Source organism: Crinia signifera, chromosome 9 (genome assembly GCF_055691185.1).
Source record: "Crinia signifera chromosome 9, ASM5569118v1, whole genome shotgun sequence".
NCBI classification, from domain to species: Eukaryota; Metazoa; Chordata; class Amphibia; order Anura; family Myobatrachidae; genus Crinia; species Crinia signifera.
The window spans coordinates 5,185,001-5,209,973 of NC_139225.1; the positions used below are offsets into that span (position 1 = coordinate 5,185,001).

The 24,973-nt window shown below is 44.4% G+C and overlaps 1 protein-coding gene across 3 annotated transcripts in view; it reads right to left on the reverse strand.

The window, feature by feature from the left end:
- Window positions 1–1,880: 1,880 nt before the first annotated feature.
- Window positions 1,881–24,973, reverse strand: part of MVB12B (multivesicular body subunit 12B) — an 89,471-nt gene continuing 66,378 nt past the window's right edge. For 2 of the 3 annotated variants that reach the window (XM_083160957.1, XM_083160959.1), the window contains 3 exons: window positions 11,976–12,031; window positions 9,430–9,489; window positions 1,882–4,158 (listed from right to left, as the gene is read on the reverse strand). In XM_083160957.1, coding sequence (XP_083017083.1) covers window positions 4,072–4,158; window positions 9,430–9,489; window positions 11,976–12,031 — 203 coding nt within the window. In that variant the 3' untranslated portion in view covers window positions 1,882–4,071. Of the gene's footprint in view, window positions 4,159–9,429; window positions 9,490–11,975; window positions 12,032–24,973 lie in introns of all 3 variants that reach the window. The other variant, XM_083160958.1, reaches the window with a different exon arrangement.

Here is a 24,973-nt window from a genome sequence, read left to right on the forward strand (position 1 = left end):
GTGACTGCGATGCGGCTGCTAGTGCCTGTTTGCCGCAGGAAGACACACCTGTGATGCGCAGTGCCAAGATGTGTCGGGTCACTGGCTAATTCATTTTTCATGAGTCGCGCATGATGGTGGGTACGCGAGTTGGCCGCGACATGGCAGAGAATAGCTGCGGCTGGCTACATCTGTAGTTGTGAACTGTGATACAACCAGAAAAGTTGAGTAACACATTAATTTAACGTATTCTATATCTGTATATTATTATTTTTAAGTATAATGAATGATTTCCCTTACCGTGCACAGGGAAAGTAAAATCTACTTTGCTGATGGGACCACAAACAGTTAATCTTTTTGTGAAGATTAACTAACTTCACAGCATCATCATCTTCCTTTTTGAAATGACATTTTAGCCCCCCCCCCCCCCCTTCCCTCCTCCCCAAGTCTGTTTAATATTTAATTAAGAGTCCAGCTCTCACACAATATTGTATTACAGCCGGCAGAATTGCCACTCATAAACCTTCAGTTTTTAATTTAAAAGTCTAATTACAAGATATCTGTAAGTTATGAAACGTATCCTGTCTGTGTCCTATACAAAAAGAATTCTAAACCCCCGACAAAATCTCTGCCTTGTACGGGCTTACACGCATCTCACCGTCGCGCAGCTAATCTGCCTTTTTAATGTTTATGGAATAAGGAACAGCTATTACTTGAGCCAAGATAATTTAGGCGTAGCGCTTAGATAAATAGATGCTTAGAACAATTTAAATTGGAACTTTCGGCTTTTGTAAGTAAAATAATGTGCAAGAAAGAATATTAAGGGGGGAGCAACTAGAGCAGATCCTGCCCACAGGAATAAAGCACGGTAACCTTGCACACAGCTACCACCTTCGGCCAATGAATGGCCTTCGCTAGTTCAGGAAATATCTTTAAATAAACAGTTTTTCATATTGTACTCCATCAGGATGACCTGATGGAGAACATACTATATCATATATACATTTTATATAGTCTGTATATAATGAGCTGCTCTTTTCTACACCATGTAGTAAATAGTACTGGGAAATGAAAAAGCTCTATAAAAAAGGTAATAAATCAAAACCAACACCGATATATAACTAATTATAATATATATAAATGTCTAAGCTCCTTAAACTAAATGTATGTAGACAGACAATCTCAGCTTTATGACATAAAAGTTGGACTCGGTAGGAACACTTCAATCTAACTATCCGTACTTTATAGACATAAGACATATCGGAGTCCTGGCTTCACCGTCATTAGTGTTTTTGGCAGGAATGTGATAGAATGTTCCGTCTCCGCTATTTTCAGGTCATTGCCTCTGCTCCTGGTCGTGGCTGTGGCCAAAGGCACCATCTAGAATTCAGCGGACAGGAGGTAAGTCTCCGAAGCGGTGCTTTGTTCCGCAGCGGTCCACGCTCACCAACAAGTTTTGTCTCTCTCTCTTTCTCTATATATATATTTTTTATTACACATTATATATCGGTGTTACTCTTGATTTATTACATGTGTAGCATTTATTCATTTCCCACGTACTGTATATAGTTTGCACAAAAAAAAATGTAACGTATATGCAAGCAATAAATAAGTAATAGATGGTACATGCGGGATGTTCTCCTTGGTTACATTTATTGTACCCCATACTGAAGAGAAGGAATGGAAGCGGTCCGTTAGAGGAGTCAAGTTACAAAATATAATAATAATGTAAATAACAATTGGGAGTCCTTTATTATACTATGAAGCAGAGGGAACCCCAAAAAGTATCATCGAAGTGTGGCGAGCCGTGGCGGTACGCGTCCTCCAACATTTTCATACCCCCACTATCCACATTGGCGTGGCGTTGATTTTATATAGCGTGGCGAGCGCAGCGAGCCCGAAGCGTGGCGAGCACACGCGGATAACTTTACATGTATTCCGCGTCCGCTCGCCATGCTTCGGTGGCTCGCCAAACTATATAAAATCAACTCCATGCCGATGTGGATAGTGGGGGTATGAAAAAGTCATAGGCTGCGCTCGCCATGCTTCGGGGTGGCATGGATAGTGGGTGGGTGCGTAAAACCTAATTTTATGACATACAATCATATTATTGTATACCTAATATTACATGAAAAAATCGCATCGCACAGCACTAAAATGGCCCATGTGATGCGATTTCACTACGCAGAATACCCGACTAAGCAAATAGCTTAGTGGGCGCCGTTCTAGGAAACAAGTACCAAACATTTAATTAAATATATGATACTCCCTTCCAATGTAGTATGCTCCTATGGGTGGCGTATTACAAAATATATTTGTGAAAAATCAGGATCACAAGTGTGGATAATGAAAGTGTCCTGGGCAAGACCACCATCATTACAGCACCATTAATGCTGTCTGCACTGCATGATCATAAGTACTAACTGTACTGTGCTACATTCAGTAAGGAAAGATATGAGGAGATAATATTGGGGGGAGAAGAGGAGGAGGGGAGGGGAGGAGGGGGATAAAACTGTGGTAACTGCATTGAATTGGCTATAAAAAGCCACCTGGCTAGCCTCTTCATACACACTAAAGTTCCATAACTATATTTCTTTTTAACACATCATACAACGGTATCAATTTACTAAGATGGGAGTTCTAGTAAAGATGTTGCCGATAGCAACCAATTAGATTCTATTATCTTCTAGAAGGAGCAAAATAAATAGGTGGAGTTTGGTTGCTATGGGCAACCTCTCATCTTCAAAAGAACTCCCATCTTAGTAAATTTACCGCAATATAGCCATAAAACAAAATTAGACTCCCTCTATGCCTTAAGGGTAGACACTCGTAGCCGTATCGGTGAGTTGGACTTTGGACAGTGGTCATCTCTTTTACAAGTACTTTGAGTTATTCCAGTGTCATTAATCCGTAATACGGCCGCTCTGCCGTGCATTAAAATGCCAAATATCCAGAGAAAAGAATACGTTAAACCCACTTGTTCTTCTGGACATATAAAGAATGCTGACGCTAATTCATCTGTAACAGTGCAAAGCAGATATGGGGGATGTTAGAGTGCGAGGGGGACTTCATAGTTCTCATGTATTTTTAAAGCGGCAATTAATTACACGGCAAAACCAGTCTAGTGTTGCCGCGTAAACGATAGCCACTTTAAAAATGATTCTAAAGGCGTGTACACACAGTGTGATTGCCTTGCTGTTATATTCCCTTCCAATTGGGATTGAATGGCGTGGCAAGGTAAACTTGGACTATATAGCCCAGATCTGTAATATATCGTCTTGCCTGCACGGTTTATTTTTCTATTTAATTTCGATGGCGCAGGACCATGCATCGGGATCATATTGAAATTTAATGCATTTGATTCCGATTCGATTTGAATAGAAAAATAGACCACAATGAACCGTGTGTGCGGGGCATTACACTCTAACATTCCCCCCATAGTCTCATAGAGCCTGGGGTTTACACAAAAGCCAGCAAGCTAAAGCAGAGAGCGAACTCTATTTGGTATCTGTTGTAGTAGCATGGTGCAATATGGAAGCATGTGCAGCAATACACAGTGAGCAATTATATTCACAGATACCTGCGGCGTGTACATCTAGTGCCGATGAAGGAAATACTCTACGGCGTATGAGTACATTAGATCACAGCTGCTCATGCACAATACACATTGCTTTTATTGTAACATGTTCAAAGTCTGCCGTGCAACAAATTGTATGTGCGTGGGTAACTGTCATTATAACGTGTCGCTCCACACCGCGTCCCAGCCCTAGTCACCGAGCTCATAGTTCTAGATACTGGAAGTATGCAGTCATGCTCGGTACTGATTAATACTGTATCGCGTTGAGCCAGGGAAGGCTCGCCACTGGTAACACAACTCAATACGTGGGATTTTTTTTTTTTTGCTCATTTTTAGTAGTTATATTTACAAAATACCAATACAAAAAAACATATTCTGTTAGAAAAAATTCCACCAACTCTTCATTTCTGCCACTCTGGCTGGGCAGAGTTTAGAAGTTAGGGTCAGCAGCAATGTGTTCTGCTCAGTAGTACTGTATTTGTGCGCGCCAAATCCATGATCTCTCTTTCCTTTCTTCATGGCGGAGGCATCTGCTGGCAGCGGGCAGGACTTGGTGGCAGGCGGGCTGCAGCGCTTTGTTCTGTTCTGAAGCTGTAATCATACTGTGGAAAGACAAAATGGAAACGACTGTCAGCTGGGAATTAAGCAACTAGTTACTGGGAGACAACAGAACTAAGCAAGGTCTCCTTTAGCGCTATACCCACGGTTAATACAATATATTGAGCACTGCCATCTTGTGGAAGATTTGAAAACTGCAGGTCTCCAACTGAAAATGAACAGTGGCGTATGGAAAACTAGTCATAAATGTCCATGAAGTCCTGGGTTTTGTTTTTTTAATTTTTATTGACAATAAGCAAGCAGCCCGAACTTCTCCAAGTGACCGCAAAGAGCCAACAGCAGCCCCAGGGGAACAGGGGCCAAGCCCCCTTTTTTTTACCAAGGCCCAGGGGCGCTTTCGGTGGCCCTAGTTGTATTCAGAAAGTCATAAGCTTTCCAACAACATATCACTTCAGAAATAGCATGGACCCTTATGACAGCACCCTTAAGGGGTTGTCTGATTAAACCCATCTTTGAACTTAGAGCGTCCCTTAAGATGATAAGGTAGTTGCAAAGTTTGAAGCCGATTAAGTGTTTTAGAGTTATCGTGGAACACCCACACACACAAACATCATTCAATTATAGTTATATAAACCACGTATATACTATATCTTCTACAATGCAGTCGCACAGGATTCCGCATGGTGCAATAAAGCTAGGAGTATGAGGACACATCTGTAGTATTTGTCTGGCACAGCATTAATAATTCATGAAGATACGGATGTCGGAATGTGACAGCACAGAAAGTGCCAAAGTCAGCTCAGTCTATTCATAATCTAGAACCGTCACCTATAGTTACTGTGAGAAGAATGTTAAACAACATGATGATAGATTAGGTTTAAACTATGCTTAGTAAATGTAGGCTTGGAGCAAAAAACACAAATATCTAGAACACACAAAAAAATTTGGGGAGGGAAAAAATAAATAAAATACATATAAAAAACGTTTTGGTTTCGTAGATAATGCCAGGTAGTATGAGCCCCGTTCATTTATGGGAATTTGTCAGACTCCATTATAAGGGCTCTGCAAATAAGCCCGGGTAACACTTTCGGTAACAACCAGCCAGAACTCACGGTGAATAGAAGTAAATCTCGCTCTGTGCATTTTCTGTAGATGATGAACATTTGTGCAAAGGGATTCTAGCCTTAAAAAACAATAAAATATCACATTGATTTACGGCATTGAAAAATAAATCTAGATATATTTTGCAGATTTTTTGTTTCTCCGCTTTCATAAACCAATTTCTTCAATGTGCATCTCCACAGATACTTACTTATTTCCTCCCAATGGGCGATGACAGCACTGTTACAAAGACATCCAGAAGGTTTGCTCACCCCCTCGATACATGCGGTCTTCAGTTGTGGCATTGCATCGTGGGGGTGGCAGACAAATGATTCAATATGCACCTCCCCCCCCTATCATCACCGTGGCCACATTGAAGTTTGGAATGTTATTAACCAGCCGTTGGCAACTGGCATTTCTGTGCAGCCGGCATGAGAATAGATGAAACATTTATTGTACAAATCTCATTATAAATATCTGCTGGTTGTTGGAGTATGTCTAAGAATTACAGATGTGTCCTCATACACTATTGCACCAAACATCCCTTCTCCGGACCCCAGCTACCATGAATCTCGGCTTGACATAGTCTGATACCATATATAAAGTGCCACAATGCAGCAGCTTTTTACCATGCAAAGTTCCGTTGCTCTCTGTAAATCGGAATCAGTCTTACACATATATACAAGTGGCACATATCAATTATGCAGAACCTGTAAAGCAATTTTGTTGCACCACTTTTCCAGATCCCAGCATGCACTGTCATAGTTTTAGCATTCCCTAAGAGCAAAACTGTAGAAGGGCATGCTGGGACTTGTAGTTTCACAACAGCTGAGAAGCCACAGCTTGACCAGGCCCGATCTAGTGAGATCTCCAAATTATGAAGTTTATCCTACAATCTTTTCCTGCTTATTTCATGCCATCTTCCAACAAAATCTGCAAAGTATATAAAAATAACTAATTATTGTATTTTAATGTAATGTATAGAAAGGAAAATACATTTCTTCTGCAGCTAAAGGCCCATACACACTGGGCGACTGAGCTGAAAGCAATGCAGTTTTGTCAGCTCCAAAGCCGCCCAGTGTCTACGGCCCGGCGATGAGCGCTGATGTGCGTTCCCGCATCAACGCCGGAGGCCGCCTTCTACTGGTATTACCAGCTGGGGAGCATCTGCTTTCCAAAGCCGTCCACCCCCTGTGAAAACCGCTGGCCAGGGCGGAAATCGCTCAGTGTGTATGCACTGTAAGAGACTGAACTAGCAGATGATACAATGAAGAAAGACCGCCAGCAGCTGTAAGGAGGAGTTAATGTGTGCAGGAGATATATTGTGGAAGGTTATTTCTACAGCCAGACCAGTGGGGAATAGCCAAGATCAGACAGACATGACCATGACCTTATTAATTGATAACAAGTACTGTGCAAATATTTCTCCCCCCGAGAAATGCATTTACCAAAGGCCCCCATACACTATGCAATTCATCTGCAATTTGGGCTCTTTTCCTGCGATTGCGGAGATCAATTGCAGGTGAATGACCGCAGTGCCGTTGCGGTGCGCAGTCCCTTGCAGGTGAATGACCGCAGTGCCGTTGCGGTGCGCAGTCCCTTGTTCATCACAACACAGCCCGCAAGTCGCAGCGGCTGCAGAAGCAATCTCTTGGAATGCCAGGCAGGCTTGGCCAGGAAGGTTCTGGGCGGCTCAAGATTGCTGGTGACTTCTCCAACAGGGGGGGGGGGGGGGTATTGGCCGATATATCGATGCGATCCGATGCGATTTTTTTTACCTGTTCATTACCATACTATCCACTACGCATGGAGTTGATTTTATGTAGTGTGGCGAGCGCAGTAATCAGCGGGGCTCGCCACGTTTCGGGCTTGGTGGCTCGCTGTGCTCGCCACACTATATAACATCAACTTTATGTGTAGTGGATAGTGGGGTTATGAACAGGTGAAAAAATCACCTCGGATCGCCTATCGGCCGATATCACATCCGATATATCAGGCGCCGTGAAACTACACAAGTACCGAAAAAATGTCCTTACTGTACTTCAAAGATCTACCAGTCTATTACCTCCACATTTCTGTTAAAGTTCAGAATGAATTCCTTAGGTTCTTTTTTGGTCGCCACTTGCTGTTCATGCAGTAGAACTGGTACATTTTTAAAGGAACTGTAACAAGGTCCTGACCGCTTCTTGGGCAAAAGAAGACATCATTGCATTGTCTTATCTCCTCCAAGAAATGTTCTCATCTACTAGGCAAAGTGGTATATGCAGGACATTGCTGGAGCAACTCATTCAGTGACCTAATGTCCAACTTCTGAAGTCATCATCTGAAGGAAATACCATGGATATGACAGAATCCAAGACTAGAAGATTATGCAGCGCAATCTCTGCACTAGAACAGGAGGTTATCACAACAGACTTCAGCTGCAATAGTTTGGGCTCTCATCTGCTCTCAGGAGGTACAAGGAGTGCGGCTACTGATCACAAGATGCCAGATCATGAGGACAGTATAGAATTCAGTTCAACATTTTCAACCTCTTAAGGTACAACCTCCTCACAGTATGTCCCACCAGTTGAATAATGTTTGACTACATAAATAACCAAGGTGCCACAAGAAGCAGGACCAACAGTCTGGTCATGGGCAAAAGAAAATGTGATATTATCTGCATGGCACATGGCTGGCAAAGACCACAGGACACTGGATTATCTCATTGGCTATGAAGACTACTCAAGCCAAAGAGCCTTACACAAAGATGCATTATTATCTATTACTACAGAAGTTTGGACTTCCACGAATAGATCTGATGACATTTGTAACCACTGAGGTAACTCTGTTCTATTCCCGCCACAGGGACAGCTGAACAAAGGGAACAGATGTTCTGTCAAGGCCACAGAATCTTCAGTACGATTTGCCAACGGTCGGCAGTGGCTTTGGGAATACTCCTGGAAACTGCAGCGTGACTCCACAACCGGACTTATGTTCTATATTACAGGGATAGCAACAGCTTGCACTATATATAAATATATATATATATATATATACACACACACACACACACACACACACACACACACACACACTACTGGAATACAGTCTATGAAGTTATTGTTCCTTCTAAAGTTACATATTATTACCATATGTATAAGCAAGCCTCATCCTCACAATGTTGTTCACCTGACTGCAGCCAGGGGGAGTCAAACAACCAGCATTGTAGTCATCGTATAAATGAGAAGTGTGTGGCAGGAAACATTAAGGTTTATGAAATGAATGAGAATTAAAAATTAAAGGGTTAAAAGGGGGGGAAAAGGGCTCTTGCAATTATTTATTACAAATAATTATATTTACACATTCGTTTAAAATAGAAATTGACGCTAAAATTTTAAAAGCCACTGTAGTGTTGAAGGCAAATACTACTCCTTAGATAACAATGAACATTCTGTACGTTTCGTGATACTTTTTTTTTTTTGGGGGGGGGGGGGGGGGGGGGGGGGGAGCAGAATGGGTTACACTGATTGAGAAACTGATTGTCACAGAGAAGCCTCCGGGAGCTAAACTGGAAGAGGGCAACTGGATCCCAGCACAACATATAAAGATGTTGAGCACTTGCTAATTAGCTCATATTAGATATGCGTGGCTAGCGGCAATTATAATCAAGATGAATCTCTTGCCATTTGGGAACAGAAGGATGGTGAAAAGGAAGAGACAAAAGGGGTATAGAAGTCCTGTAAAGAGAGAGAATACAATACAGAGATTCCCCGTTGCTGGGAGGGGGTCCGAGTCGGACATGCAGGCAGGTCTGACCTCCGATAAGCACAAACACATGCAATTTGGCCTGGTTTCTCAGCCCGATTAATCAGAATCAGCTGAAATTAGCCCAAATTGCATAAGTATATGAGGCCTTTAGAGCTAAGCAGGCCAGTATGGGTTCCAAGTGTACAGCTTCATCCGTCAAAAGGGACAATTTTGACTTTGCCGTGTAGTGTATTTAGTCAATGTCCAAATCGGTCTTAGTCAAAATTGGCCATGAGCTAAGGTAGTTAAAATCACTGCCTGCACAGTCCGTCCGTGTGTAGACCCTTTACAGTGCGACAGATGAGAATGCAGACAAAGCACATTTACAGAGACAACTGGCTAGTGTACTAGTGTCTCTCTGCATTTGCCTACATGTAGCTCTGCAGATCTGTACAATATACTGTAGCTTTCATGATCATTCTTACCTCCTTCTCTATTTCTGCCAAGGATTTGATGGTAATTCCCAAAAGATCAATTTGCTGCATCTGAAACAAAAAAAAATATATTCTTTCTAATAAACAAGAAGAGGCCCAACTTTAAGATATAAACAAAACTAAAAAAAAATTGAAACCTTGAGATGAGAGCTTTTAAAAATGTGGTTTATCATTTTCTGTCGCACGATACTGGGATCATTCATATGCCGTAAGGAAGTGGTGATTGGATAGGATTGTAATTCCGCTATCTGGCCACAAGAGGGCAGAGAAACCAAATGGATTGAGATAAAATCTGCTATTGTTCCGAGAATTGCTTTAGATCATCACCCAATAGTAACATAGTTATTAAGGCTGAAAAAAGATGTTAGTCCATCGAGTTCAACCTATCTGACGTGTAACTACTGACATGAGTAAGTCATATCTATAGGATTCCTAGTGGCCAAAAATGTATCCAGTAGTTGCTGTAACCACCCCATCGGCAATGAGATCCGGAATGTTACTGCTCTAATGGTGAAGAATCCTCTTCTTAATTCAGTGCGGAATTACTTTTCCTCGAGCCTCAGTACATGCCCGTGTGTCCTAAGTATAGGCCTGTTAGTGACCAATCATCTCCCAGTTCCATATGATTCCCAATCCTGTATATGTACATAGTAATCATATCACCTCTCAGCCTCCGTTTCTCCAGTGATAACATATTCAGCCTGGTATAACCTATCTTTGTATTCTAGTGATTCCAGACCTGTTACTAGCTCAGTCACCCTTCTCTGCACCTGTTCCAATTCATTTATGTCCTTTTTAAGGTGCGGTGCCCAGAACTGAACACTATATTCCAAGTGTGGTCTCACCAATGCCTTGTAAAGAGGCACTATCACATTGGCATCCCTTAAATCCATGCCCCTTTTAATGCATGCCAGTGTCCGGTTTGCTTTTGCAGCTGCACTTGAGCACTGTGCACTATTACCCAATTTGTCATCTATGACGACCCCCAAGTCCTTCTCTACAGCAGAATTCCCTATAATAACTCCATTTATCCTATATAGTTTGTTCATTTTTGTTCCCATAATAAATTATTTAACATTTATCAACGTTAAACTGCATTTTCCACGTTCCCGCCCACATTTCCAGTTTAATTAAGTCACTTTGTAGGGTATTCACATCCGATGTAATTACACCACATGACCAAACTCATGTGGAATCCCCTTCTGTAACAATGTGTTTGGCCAGTTCATCCAGATATACATAAAAAGAAACTATAAATCCAATGCAATATTACAGAAAACATTAGCAGCACTTTGTAACAAAGCTATTTACTGTGGAGAAACGTAACTGTCCTGCACAGAGCACTAATCTCAACCCATCCAACACCTTCAGACTGGGACTCCAGCTGTGACCCAACATCAGTGCCCGTCTAACCAGCGCTCTTGTACTGTAGCCGAAAAGATGCAAACCCCAAAATAGCCATCTCGGTTGATCGGAGGCTATAACAGCAGTAAACGAGTAACCCAACTTTATGTGACTGCCCATACACTCGGACAGAGATGTTCCTCAAGCAGATAAGGGTACAATGATTTTGCTTTATTTATCAACAGTTTCTTATATACTGTAGATTATAGCCCCTTGCCACCCCATATCCGTACAAAGGTGGGGATGACTACAGTTTACATGCATTTGAAACAAAATCAGACAGTCCATGATTTGCTAGATGGTTACTCATTTTGAACAATGATAATTAGTTGCCCTCCTGCATTTTCTCCCCTACACACAATTTAGAGATCAACCAGCGACTGAAGATTCTGGTCTGAAGTTAGAGGTCACGCTGCACAGACATGAACCTGCCTGCACCAACCGCTGCGTCCGCCTTCTCCATCCCGTGTTCATCCACGCCTTTCTGCCACCCCCTACTGTCTTTGCCACGTACGCTGGCCCCTGCACACTTTCTCTGTCACATGTCCATCCGCGTCTTCCCGCCCTCTCCGCTGACAGGAGGCCGATCCCAGGATTGAAAAAAAAAATGGCCTGGGATTGGCCTACCTAAATGGTAAGCCAAATGGCCCCTAATTCACGCATTTCAGTTTACAGTCCCATAGGGGTGCATATGATAACACAGTATTTCAGAAGCACTGTGTACTTTGTGGACACTGCCTGTAATTGAACTGACCACAAATAAGCTTTATTTGCATATTGAATTATTAAAATGTTATAGAATACAAACAATGACGTCTATAGTAAATTGGCAAACTGCGGGCAAATAAATGTCGTGCCAGCCCACAAAATAGCGCCCTGCTCTGTGTACACATTAAATATAACTTGGTAATAGTTTATTGTCAATCATATGGGTCAACAAAAAATGATTAACTGAATTTAAAAGACAAAATTTAAAAATATTAAAATTAGAAAAATGATACAAAGAGGAATCAGACAATAACTAGAGTAGAAACCAGAAAGAATACAGCGGTATAGAATATAGAATTCTGAAGGGATAAAAACGACATATACAATAACATCTAAAAAAAGGAGGCGGCTAACTGGGTACTTACAGCTTCCGATGAACACGCAAACTTCTCAGAGATCATAAAGGGTACGCCATCCATTGCTGAAATACATGAAGGACAGAAGTCATTAGAAAACAGTGAGATTAAAACATAAAAACTACAGAGACTGTCTTTGGCAGCAATTCAATTGTCACCCAAACCGCCCAAATAAAGTGACGAAAGCTATTCATTTGTTGGGTGCCCAGCCCTGCACTGGCCTCCAGTGCCGCATTCATGTACCCAATTGCACTGCGATAAGCCGTGTAAGGCGGCTTCTCCTGTACAAACTACTGTGCGAGCTGCAGTTCAGGTGCTCAAGTGCCTTACGGTCTACACTGATTCCTGTTCACCCAAAAAACAACTGAATAGATCCCATCAATTTAGACTGGAGCAACGGGAGCGAGACAACAGCTGAATTCCACTAGATTGTAATAAAAATACACATTTCACAACAAACTAATTATATGTTCTGAAACAGAGTAAAACAGAATTGTGCTGTGCTGCAGTCACATTGGTGCTGGAAGAAGATTTCTGTAACACTGTGCAGGGGGAAGGCAGCAGGTATAGAACTGGGACCCTACATGAAAAGCCTCAGAAAGATGGCGACTGCTTTTCAGCTGAGCGGTTCCTCCACATCACAGTAACACGTACAGCGGACCAGAGCAGCAATGTGACAAATGCACCATTAGAGAAGGGGGCGTCGTATGAAAATGCCATATTAAAAGTCACCAAGCTCTTTCAAATGACTCTGTCTCCTGCTAATGTCTGACTACAGAGACTGCGGTGTGCACTTCACAACAGGACCCAAGCTGGGGGTTTCAGATGTTCATCCTTAAAAACCCTGATGTCAAACGTGTAATATTTACTGTATCACGAGAAGAGCTCACCTGGCTGGTTCAGTGCAATACCTATGTATATTATATATATATATATATATATATATATATATATATATATATATATATATATATATATATATATATATATATATATATATATATATATATATATATATATACACACACAGACATACATACGGTATTACGCGAGAGGCACAACTATTGTCCTCTATGCTGGCTGTAATTATACATCGGTACCACAAATGCGCTTTATATCAGCGGTGTTCCCCAGATAGCTCAGTGGCACTGGTGGTAACAAGATGAAAGAGAAGGGAACGGAGTGATTAATCTCTGCATGCAAAGTTTCCAGAGCTGACATCACTCCTGTGTGACAGGGGAAGAGTCTTCCCTTCCCGTCATCCTGCCACCAAGGGAGTGATTGAGAGATATGTGGGGAAACAATAGCGCACAAAGCACCATGACACCCTCATCCTAAACAACGACATCGCAAGACTTTAACATGGAATATAAATGTACATAACCGAAACCCACACGTCCATTGTTGCAGCTGTAATTAAGCGTGTTGGAACGTTAGGTCCTCCAGAACATAGACAATGTATGGGCGGGGTCATTTGTAGTTATACCCCTGGATGTATGATTGCTAATGGACATTTGTCATCATTGCATTTCTGGGGAATCAACTAGGAATGCAATCAATTCATTGCTGATTGGTTGACAGATTTTGGCCAAACTGACACCGAATCCAATAACCCTCGCTGACCATATTACAGAGAAGGATATATACCGCTACCTTGATACAATAACATTGTCTATGTAGACATTGCATCTGTACTAGGTTTATCTCTTGTTCTCAATGTAACCATGGTTACAGGTGGTCCGCTTGTGTTTGCCCCGCAGGCCAACCTTTGCCAGCCCTCCCCTCAGTGATACGTCTCATTTTCAGCGTTCGCCCAGCACCGCTCTCGTCTGGGTGTCTGTCAGACATGAGTTAGGGCATTGCTCCGCATAAGCAGCTCTCTCCGTGTCACCTGCAGTCATTAAATCTGGAGCCACTTCATCTGGGCGTTCTGCCATTGTACGGAATGCAGAACGCCAACCCCAGCCAAGGGCTCAGCAGAGTAATTAGCATCTTCCTAAACAAACGACTTTCCACACAGCTGTAATTAAGCAAGCTTGTAATTAAGTAGGTGCCCTTTATCATACAGATCATGCTTAAAAATGGTTTGAAGAATGGATGCGTTATTAATGTGATACTGTTATATCACAGACCGTCACCAGGCTGTCAGATGCGGGTGTCATTCTGCCCCCAGATTGTAAAACACATTCTGTTTGCGCTCTGCATAAATCTGGGAACCCCATGAAAACGTTTTGTTATTTTATGGTCGGATTAGCAAACACTAATGAAGTTATTAATCTGCTTTGTTCTCTCGCTTCTTGTAGCCGGTCTGTGGCGATGTACAGAGGTGGCGGTCTGCATGCACTTACCTGCTCCGCAGGAGGAGTATACTGTAGTACACATCTGATTTACTACATGTGATGGATCTAACCACATCCGTATGTTCCCGCATTGTCATTACATCAGCGGAACAAATAAAACAGATTCAAGTAACAATAAAGAGCAAGTCTTACAACACGTAAAGGTTATGTAAACTAACCAATTGGGATAAGTGTTATACATAGGCATATATTCAATGCCGTGGGCGAGCGGTGACTGCGAGCAGGACTTTTTGCTCGCAGTCACAGCTCACCCTGTCAGTATTCAACTGACCCCCCTCATACGTAAATTCCCCCTCGCTCCGTTTTTTGAGCGAGGGGGAATTTGCGAATGTGCCTCCAAAAGCTGCGAGAATCGAGGCTAATTACAGCGAGTTTGCTGCACTAGCTGCGGCTCTCGTAGTTTAGGGGAATCTCACCGTTCTGTGACTGCGAGGATTCCCCTGGAACGTTGCATAGTGCGAGCGGCCGGCGCGGGGGTTAAACTGCGAGGATCACTGGTTTTCTGTGATCCTCGCAGTTTAACCCCCTCGCCGGCCGCTCGCACCGGCATTGAATACCTGCCATTATGTATTGAATGTATGAAACGCGACAGTGAGATTACTGCAAATGCAAACAAGAGAAGAAAGACGTGTATGGGGTGATTTTATCAGGGTTCTATTACATGGGCACATTTCATCCACATGCGACCCATTGTAACCAACATGGATTGCTTATGGATCATAAAAAATAAAACTTCCGTGTGCATACAGATTGCTGATCTCTCTTTCTGTATGTCCCAATAGATTGTATGCTCTAAAGAGCAGGGCCCTCTCTCCCGATCTGTCTTCTGTCACCTTGATCCACCATGCCACTTTCTATTAGGTCTCTTGCATGGTCTGTCGTGTACTTTGTGTTAGCTTTGAACACGACTTATTATAAGCACCTTGCGTTCTATTGGAGAATAAAACTAAATTTATTATTATGTGATATTTTATGTTATTATTGCTGTTATGTGTTTTGAATATGCAGCAATTACTTGTTCTGTACTTTCTTTGTTGGGTGTCTAAGCTTTAAATTTCCACATTGTGCAAAACTGGGATGCTGTGGCGAATAATAATAATAATAATAATAATAATAATAATAATAATAATAATAATGTCCCCTGTACAGACAGTGAGTGTAGAATAACAGGGATGCACATAATGAGTTTTCCTGCACGTGAGACTCGTATGTGCTCCTTGGCGAATGGATGTACAGTAATATACCAGTGCGCGGGTAGAGAAGAATGACGTCCTGACGTACCCATGGGGAACACAGTAATGAAGGGAAATCCGCTGCCCCGTTACATAGGAAACGTCTCAGCTGTGAGAAATCTGCATTCTGCACTGGGATAGAGATTGTGCTGTTCTGGCTGATGTGTAGAGGTGCAACACTAATCTGTGTCACATCACCAGTGACAATGCATCATCTAGGGCTCATGTTAATGTCTACACTTCACAATCTGGGAAATCATTAACACTGGCCTGTAGAATTGCACAAAGTATCACAACGGGTCCCAGCGATTGTTTCCAGACTGACCACGTCCCCCACTTGTCAGGATTTCGGTGGTCGGGATTCCGACTGCCGGGATTCCGTACCAATCCCCAGACCGTGCTTAGTCTGGACTATGGCAGAGCTCTCTACACCAGACCAGACAGCTCAACACAACCGGCACATCATGACTGCACCCTAGTGATTGCATATGACAGATACTGTATTCCTTTAGGTCAGCCAATCCCAGGACATTTTTTCAATACCGGGATTCAGGATTGAAAAACTCTCAATCCCGGGATAACCAGTATTGGCCTCCAGGCGACAGCAGTCACGGCGGAGGGAGGGGTCAGGTGCTTGGCTGTGCAGCCATGTGACCTCTAAAATTACGCTGTGCAGCCGCACAATCTGGTTGCATGAGAAGTGCCTGAGCCATGCGCTGCTGGGGCTCAGCTCTGCCCGGCAAACGCGCATGTGCATTTGAATCCCCAAATCCTTGGTTTGGAGGCTCCAATCCCAAGATTGAAACCACGACTAATTTTGTCCTAAATCCAAGAATACAGCCGATCCCGGAATTGGTATCCCTGCCCCTATTCTGTTGTGTACGTCAGTAATGTCCCTGCACCTCGAGCACATGCCATACGATCACTATTGTATAGCGTCATAGCGTTACTCTGTGGTCACACTGAGCGCAGCAGCGTTCCGCGGTGCTGCAGTGCATACAGGAGACTGAGAACCAGAGCGTACGATCAGCACCCGGTCCGCAGACAAAGCTGAGTGTTCATTGTATCCGTCTGTGTAATTGGGAGTCCACACACTAAATAGCGCTCATCAAGCTGATCACTCAGCCGCCGCATAATCTGTACGGTCTACATGGATGGCTAAATTCTGCCTGAAACTATAATAAAATATAATACTAATATGGAAATCACCCTGCTGTTCCCATCCACTGATTAGTATATAAATTACATCTCATTATATATTACAACCAAATAAATACAGTATGGAACATGAATTATGTCTGGTATTCAATGCATTCTCCTGAAGCCCCCTCCACTATATCTCAAGCTGTCCGCCTGTGTGTACGCAGCCAGTGAGTTCTTATACTTCTGTGACCATACAAACAACTTATCGGTATCAGGCAACCCCCGTATGTGCGTGTATTGTATATATAGCATTAGACGTGTACTAATTACATACACTGACATTAGTAGCGACATTCCAGTTGTGTTCCGAGTGCAATTTCCTAGCCTGTCGCTCACTTGCCTTAACATTACAATGTCGCACGTAATTACCTAATAATGTGAGATAATGAATGGTTTCACATTGACAATACTTAAAATGAATACATATTTTAAAAAAAGCAAATGCACTTCCCGCGTATTGTACAACTGGACATTAACCGGCTCCAAGTGTCCTGCAAAACTAACAATCTAATCAGTACACAAAACGCTTATTATTTATTCTGCTAATTAATGAATTCTGTTAGCACTGGCCCCGATAAAATAACAGCTCAACATGCACAAATGCTCAATTGTCTGGCATTGCAGCTATTAGGATAATTGAGCCTTGTAATTAAGATAATACTCAGTCCCTGAAGCCAATTAACAAGACAACAATTAGTCCCGTTCGTTAATGCAAATCAGAGATTTTTCTCTTTATTAGTGGAGCAGTTGCAGAGCCCGGGAGAAAAAGCCAAAGTGTTTGCACCAATCTACAGAAAGGTTACAATATTCAGCTATTAATACAGACCTTGTCTGGGTGTAATTAGTTATGATTAATCAGTGGCAGGCGGAATCCATCAGTCTTATTTTACAGGACCTGACCCCATGAATTCAGTCTGTGTACAGCTCACACAGGCAGCGTCGCATCAAAGTATCACAAAAACAACAGTACTGGGATATGTGGGGAAAGCTCAGCATCTAGACTGCGGCCGGTGAGGTCCATGTAATAAGGAACACAACAACAGTACCGGGATATGTGGGGAAAGCTCAGCATCTAGACTGCGGCCAGTGAGGTCCATGTAATAAGGAACACAACAATAGTACCGGGATATGTGGGGAAAGCTCAGCATCTAGACTGCGGCCGGTGAGGTCCATGTAATAAGGAACACAACCACAGTACTGGGATATGTGGGGAAAGCTCAGCATCTAGACTGCGGCCGGTGAGGTCCATGTAATAAGGAACACAACAACAGTACTGGGATATGTGGGGAAAGCTCAGCATCTAGACTGCGGCTGGTGAGGTCCATGTAATAAGGAACACAACAACAGTACCGGGATATGTGGGGAAAGCTCAGCTTCTAGACCGCGGCCGGTGAGGTCCATGTAATAAGGAACACAACAACAGTACTGGGATATGTGGGGAAAGCTCAGCATCTAGACTGCGACCGGTGAGGTCCATGTAATAAGGAACACAACAACAGTACCGGGATATGTGGGGAAAGCTCAGCCGCTAGACTGCGGCCGGTGAGGTCCATGTAATAAGGAACACAACAACAGTACTAGGATATGTGGGGAAAGCTCAGCATCTAGACTGCGGCCAGTGAGGTCCATGTAATAAGGAACACAACAACAGTACCGGGATATGTGGGGAAAGCTCAGCCGCTAGACTGCGGATGGTGAGGTCCATGTAATAAGGAACACAACAACAGTACTAGGATATGTGGGGAAAGCTCAGCATCTAGACTGCGGCCGGTGAGGTCCATGTAATAAGGAACACAACAACAGTACTGGGATATGTGGGGAAAGCTCAGCATCTAGACTGCGACCGGTGAGGTCCATGTAATAAGGAACACAACAACAGTACCGGGATACGTGGGGAAAGCTCAGCATCTAGACTGCGGCCGGTGAGGTCCATGTAATAAGGAACACAACAACAGTACCGGGATATGTGGGGAAAGCTCAGCATCTAGACTGCGGCCGGTGAGTTCCATGTAATAAGGAACACAACAACAGTACCGGGATATGTGGGGAAAGCTCAGCCTCTAGACCGCGGCCGGTGAGGTCCATGTAATAAGGAACACAACAACAGTACTAGGATATGTGGGGAAAGCTCAGCATCTAGACTGCGGCCGGTGAGGTCCATGTAATAAGGAACACAACAACAGTACTGGGATATGTGGGGAAAGCTCAGCATCTAGACTGCGACCGGTGAGGTCCATGTAATAAGGAACACAACAACAGTACCGGGATACGTGGGGAAAGCTCAGCATCTAGACTGCGACCGGTGAGGTCCATGTAATAAGGAACACAACAACAGTACCGGGATATGTGGGGAAAGCTCAGCATCTAGACTGCAGCCGGTGAGGTCCATGTAATAAGGAACACAACAACAGTACCGGGATACGTGGGGAAAGCTCAGCATCTAGACTGCGGCCGGTGAGGTCCATGTAATAAGGAACACAACAACAGTACCGGGATATGTGGGGAAAGCTCAGCATCTAGACTGCGACCGGTGAGGTCCATGTAATAAGGAACACAACAACAGTACCGGGATATGTGGGGAAAGCTCAGCATCTAGACTGCGGCCGGTGAGGTCCGTGTAATAAGGAACACAACAACAGTACTGGGATATGTGGGGAAAGCTCAGCATCTAGACTGCGACCGGTGAGGTCCATGTAATAAGGAACACAACAACAGTACTAGGGTATGTGGGGAAAGCTCAGCATCTAGACTGTGGCCGGTGAGGTCCGTGTAATAAGGAACACAACAACAGTACTGGGATATGTGGGGAAAGCTCAGCATCTAGACTGTGGCCGGTGAGGTCCGTGTAATAAGGAACACAACAACAGTACCGGGATATGTGGGGAAAGCTCAGCATCTAGACTGCGACCGGTGAGGTCCATGTAATAAGGAACACAACAACAGTACCGGGATATGTGGGGAAAGCTCAGCATCTAGACTGCGGCCGGTGAGGTCCATGTAATAAGGAACACAACAACAGTACCGGGATATGTGGGGAAAGCTCAGCATCTAGACTGCAGCCGGTGAGGTCCATGTAATAAGGAACACAACCACAGTACCGGGATATGTGGGGAAAGCTCAGCATCTAGACTGCGGCTGGTGAGGTCCATGTAATAAGGAACACAACAACAGTACCGGGATATGTGGGGAAAGCTCAGCATCTAGACTGCGGCCGGTGAGGTCCGTGTAATAAGGAACACAACAACAGTACTGGGATATGTGGGGAAAGCTCAGCATCTAGACTGCGACCGGTGAGGTCCATGTAATAAGGAACACAACAACAGTACTGGGATATGTGGGGAAAGCTCAGCATCTAGACTGCGGCCGGTGAGGTCCATGTAATAAGGAACACAACAACAGTACTAAGGTATGTGGGGAAAGCTCAGCATCTAGACTGTGGCCGGTGAGGTCCGTGTAATAAGGAACACAACAACAGTACTGGGATATGTGGGGAAAGCTCAGCATCCAGACTGCGGCCGGTAAGGTCCATGTAATAAGGAACACAACAACAGTACTAGGATATGTGGGGAAAGCTCAGCATCTAGACTGCGGCCAGTGAGGTCCATGTAATAAGGAACACAACAACAGTACCGGGATATGTGGGGAAAGCTCAGCATCTAGACTGCGGCCAGTGAGGTCCATGTAATAAGGAACACAACAACAGTACCGGGCTATGTGGGGAAAGCTCAGCATCTAGACTGCGGCCGGTGAGGTCCATGTAATAAGGAACACAACAACAGTACTGGGATATGTGGGGAAAGCTCAGCATCTAGACTGCGGCCGGTGAGGTCCATGTAATAAGGAACAACACAACAACAGTACCGGGATATGTGGGGAAAGCTCAGCATCTAGACTGTGGCCAGTGAGGTCCATGTAATAAGGAACACAACAATAGAACTGGGATATGTGGGGAAAGCTCAGCATCTAGACTGCGGCCGGTGAGGTCCATGTAATAAGGAACACAACAACAGTACCGGGATATGTGGGGAAAGCTCAGCATCTAGACTGCGGCCGGTGAGGTCCATGTAATAAGGAACACAACAACAGTACCGGGATATGTGGGGAAAGCTCAGCATCTAGACTGCGGCCGGTGAGGTCCATGTTATAAGGAACACAACAACAGTACCGGGATATGTGGGGAAAGCTCAGCATCTAGACTGCCGCCGGTGAGGTTCCATGTAATAAGGAACACAACAACAGTACCGGGATATGTGGGGAAAGCTCAGCATCTAGACTGCGGCCGGTGAGGTTCATGTAATAAGGAACACAACAACAGTACTGGGATATGTGGGGAAAGCTCAGCATCTAGACTGCGGCCGGTGAGGTTCCATGTAATAAGGAACACAACAACAGTACCGGGATATGTGGGGAAAGCTCAGCATCTAGACTGCAGCCGTGAGGTCCATGTAATACGGAACACAACAACAGTACCGGGATATGTGGAGAAATCTCAGCATCTAGACTGCGGCCGGTGAGGTCCATGTAATGAGGAACACAACCACAGTACTGGGATATGTGGGGAAAGCTCAGCATCTAGACTGCGGCCGGTGAGGTCCATGTAATAAGGAACACAACAACAGTACTGGGATATGTGGGGAAAGCTCAGCATCTAGACTGCGGCCGGTGAGGTTCCATGTAATAAGGAACACAACAACAGTACTAGGATATGTGGGGAAAGCTCAGCATCTAGACTGCGGCCGGTGAGGTCCATGTAATAAGGAACACAACAACAGTACTGGGATATGTGGGGAAAGCTCAGCATCTACACTGCGGCCGGTGAGGTCCCGTGTAATAAGGAACACAACAACAGTACCGGGATATGTGGGGAAAGCTCAGCATCTAGACTGCGGCCGGTGAGGTCCATGTTATAAGGAACACAACAACAGTACTGGGATATGTGGGGAAAGCTCAGCATCTAGACTGCGGCCGGTGAGGTTCCATGTAATAAGGAACACAACAACAGTACTAGGATATGTGGGGAAAGCTCAGCATCTAGACTGCGGCCGGTGAGGTCCATGTAATAAGGAACACAACAACAGTACCGGGATATGTGGGGAAAGCTCAGCATCTAGACTGCGGCCGGTGAGGTCCGTGTAATAAGGAACACAACAACAGTACCGGGATATGTGGGGAAAGCTCAGCATCTAGACTGCGGCCGGTGAGGTCCATGTTATAAGGAACACAACAACAGTACTGGGATATGTGGGGAAAGCTCAGCATCTAGACTGCGGCCGGTGAGGTTCCATGTAATAAGGAACACAACAACAGTACTGGGATATGTGGGGAAAGCTCAGCATCTAGACTGCGGCCGGTGAGGTCCGTGTAATAAGGAACACAACAACAGTACCGGGATATGTGGGGAAAGCTCAGCATCTAGACTGCGGCCGGTGAGATCCATGTAATAAGGAACACAACAACAGTACCGGGATATGTGGGGAAAGCTCAGCATCTAGACTGCGGCCGGTGAGGTCCGTGTAACAAGGAACATGACAACAGTACCGGGATATGTGGGGAAAGCTCAGCATCTAGACTGCGGCCAGTGAGGTCCATGTAATAAGGAACACAATAACAGTACTGGGATATGTGGGGAAATCTCAGCATCTAAACTGCGGCCGGTGAGGTCCATGTAATAAGGAACACAACAACAGTACTGGGATATGTGGGGAAAGCTCAGCATCTAGACTGCGGCCGGTGAGGTTCCATGTAATAAGGAACACAACAACAGTACCGGGATATGTGGGGAAAGCTCAGCATCTAGACTGCGGCCGGTGAGGTCCATGTAATAAGGAACACAACAAAAGTACCGGGATATGTGGGGAAAGCTCAGCATCTAGACTGCGGCCGGTGAGGTCCAAGTAATAAGGAACACAACAACAGTACTAGGATATGTGGGGAAAGCTCAGCATCTAGACTGCGGCCGGTGAGGTCCATGTAATAAGGAACACAACAACAGTACCGGGATATGTGAGGAAAGCTCAGCATCTAGACTGCGGCCGGTGAGGTTCCATGTAATAAGGAACACAACAACAGTACCGGGATATGTGGGGAAAGCTCAGCATCTAGACTGCAGCCGGTGAGGTTCCATGTAATAAGGAACACAACAACAGTACTGGGATATGTGGGGAAAGCTCAGCATCTAGACTGTGGCCAGTGAGGTCCACGTAATAAGGAACACAACAACAATACCGGGCTATGTGGGGAAAGCTCAGCATCTAGACTGCGGCCGGTGAGGTCTATGTAATAAGGAACACAACAACAGTACCGGGATATGTGGGGAAAGCTCAGCATCTAGACTGTGGCTAGTGAGGTCCACGTAATAAGGAACACAACAACAGTACCGGGCTATGTGGGGAAAGCTCAGCATCTAGACTGCGGCCGGTGAGGTCTATGTAATAAGGAACACAACAACAGTACCGGGATATGTGGGGAAAGCTCAGCATCTAGACTGCGGCCGGTGAGGTCCATGTAATAAGGAACACAACAACAGTACCGGGATATGTGGGGAAAGCTCAGCATCTAGACTGCGGCCAGTGAGGTCCATGTAATAAGGAACACAACAACAGTACCAGGATATGTGGGGAAAGCTCAGCATCTAGACTGCGGCCGGTGAGGTCCATGTAATAAGGAACACAACAACAGTACCAGGATATGTGGGGAAAGCTCAGCATCTAGAATGCAGCCGGTGAGGTCCATGTAATAAGGAACACAACAACAGTACTAGGATATGTGTGGGAAGCTCAGCATCTAGACTGCGGCCGGTGAGGTCCATGTAATAAGGAACACAACAACAGTACTGGGATATGTGGGGAAAGCTCAGCATCTAGAATGCGGCCGGTGAGGTCCATGTAATAAGGAACACAACAACAGTACTGGGATATGTGGGGAAAGCTCAGCATCTAGAATGCGGCCGGTGAGGTCCATGTAATAAGGAACGCAACAAAGAATCCTATAGTGTCCCAGCTGCTGGTTCTTATCTTTTTCCAAATGCAGCTTTATCTGGAGACTTTACTTGCTGTGGGTATTTCTTGGAAAGTGTGCCCTTTAGTATTCCAAAGTGAATGGCTTTGATGTAGGACGTGTTTCTCCACCTCTATTACAGTATCAGCGGCTTCCTCAGATAGCGTTATGTAAATGATTACTTTTCAAATCACTGGACCTCAAAGTCACAGAGATCATTCATTTTATACCAAGTACAAAGGGCCCGTTTCCAATTTGTAAGGAAAGCAGATTTTCCCACTACTGAGAGTGAATGACAGGGATGGACTGTTTGGGTAAGACAGGGGTGGCCAAACCAGACCTCAAGATCTTCCAACAGTCCACGGTTTCCATACCACCTAGCTGGGGCACAGGTGAAAGCCATTACCAACGGTCACATTTTCAAACACGTGCTGCATTTTTTTTCTAACCGACACATTCTACAGATCTTCCAGTGGCCTGGAAAACATGAACTGTTGGAAGATCTCGAGGACCGGTTTGGCCACCCAGGGGTAAGGTACTGTAAGAGTGGCAGCAGAAATGCAAAGTGACATCTGTTTTCGGGTGCTTCGGCATCACCTGAGATCATCGCCATAGAGAATCATGGCGCCAGCATTGCTACTGCCGCAAATCGATATTCTTTGCATCTGTGTTGATGCTGCAAATTTATTGCTCAGTTGCTGAGGACTTTGCAATTGCTCCACTTGGCATCTCCATTGTTAGTCTGCGGCATGTCCTTACAATAGAAAAATCAGGCCCAAAATACAGAATAGGAGGAAATCCAGTATTTGAGTGGGAGCAGGGGGCCTATTGTAATGGCGGAGAAACCCTCAAAGTACTATGCCCTCCAAATCCCTCAACCAGCTAGAGGGAAACACGCCGCTTGGGTACATCCTGCCCAATTGTATCCAGTTCAGTAGAGGGCTAATGCTATGGATGTCGCTGGTTAACACACAACAAACAAGAATATTTAAAGAAAGATGAACTAAAATAATATAAACCATATTAATACCTTCAATAATCACCAAAGTGTACTTGGTTTAATAAGTGATAGGGGTTTTGTGCTCTGTATAGAAGCATTAGCAAGGGCGATCCGAGCCAACCCGAATATCCATAGTTTGTGTGATGGAGACAGAGAACACAAACGGGATGGTACAGGGGTCCGACAGTCATTATCCCGACAGTCATTAGCCCGACT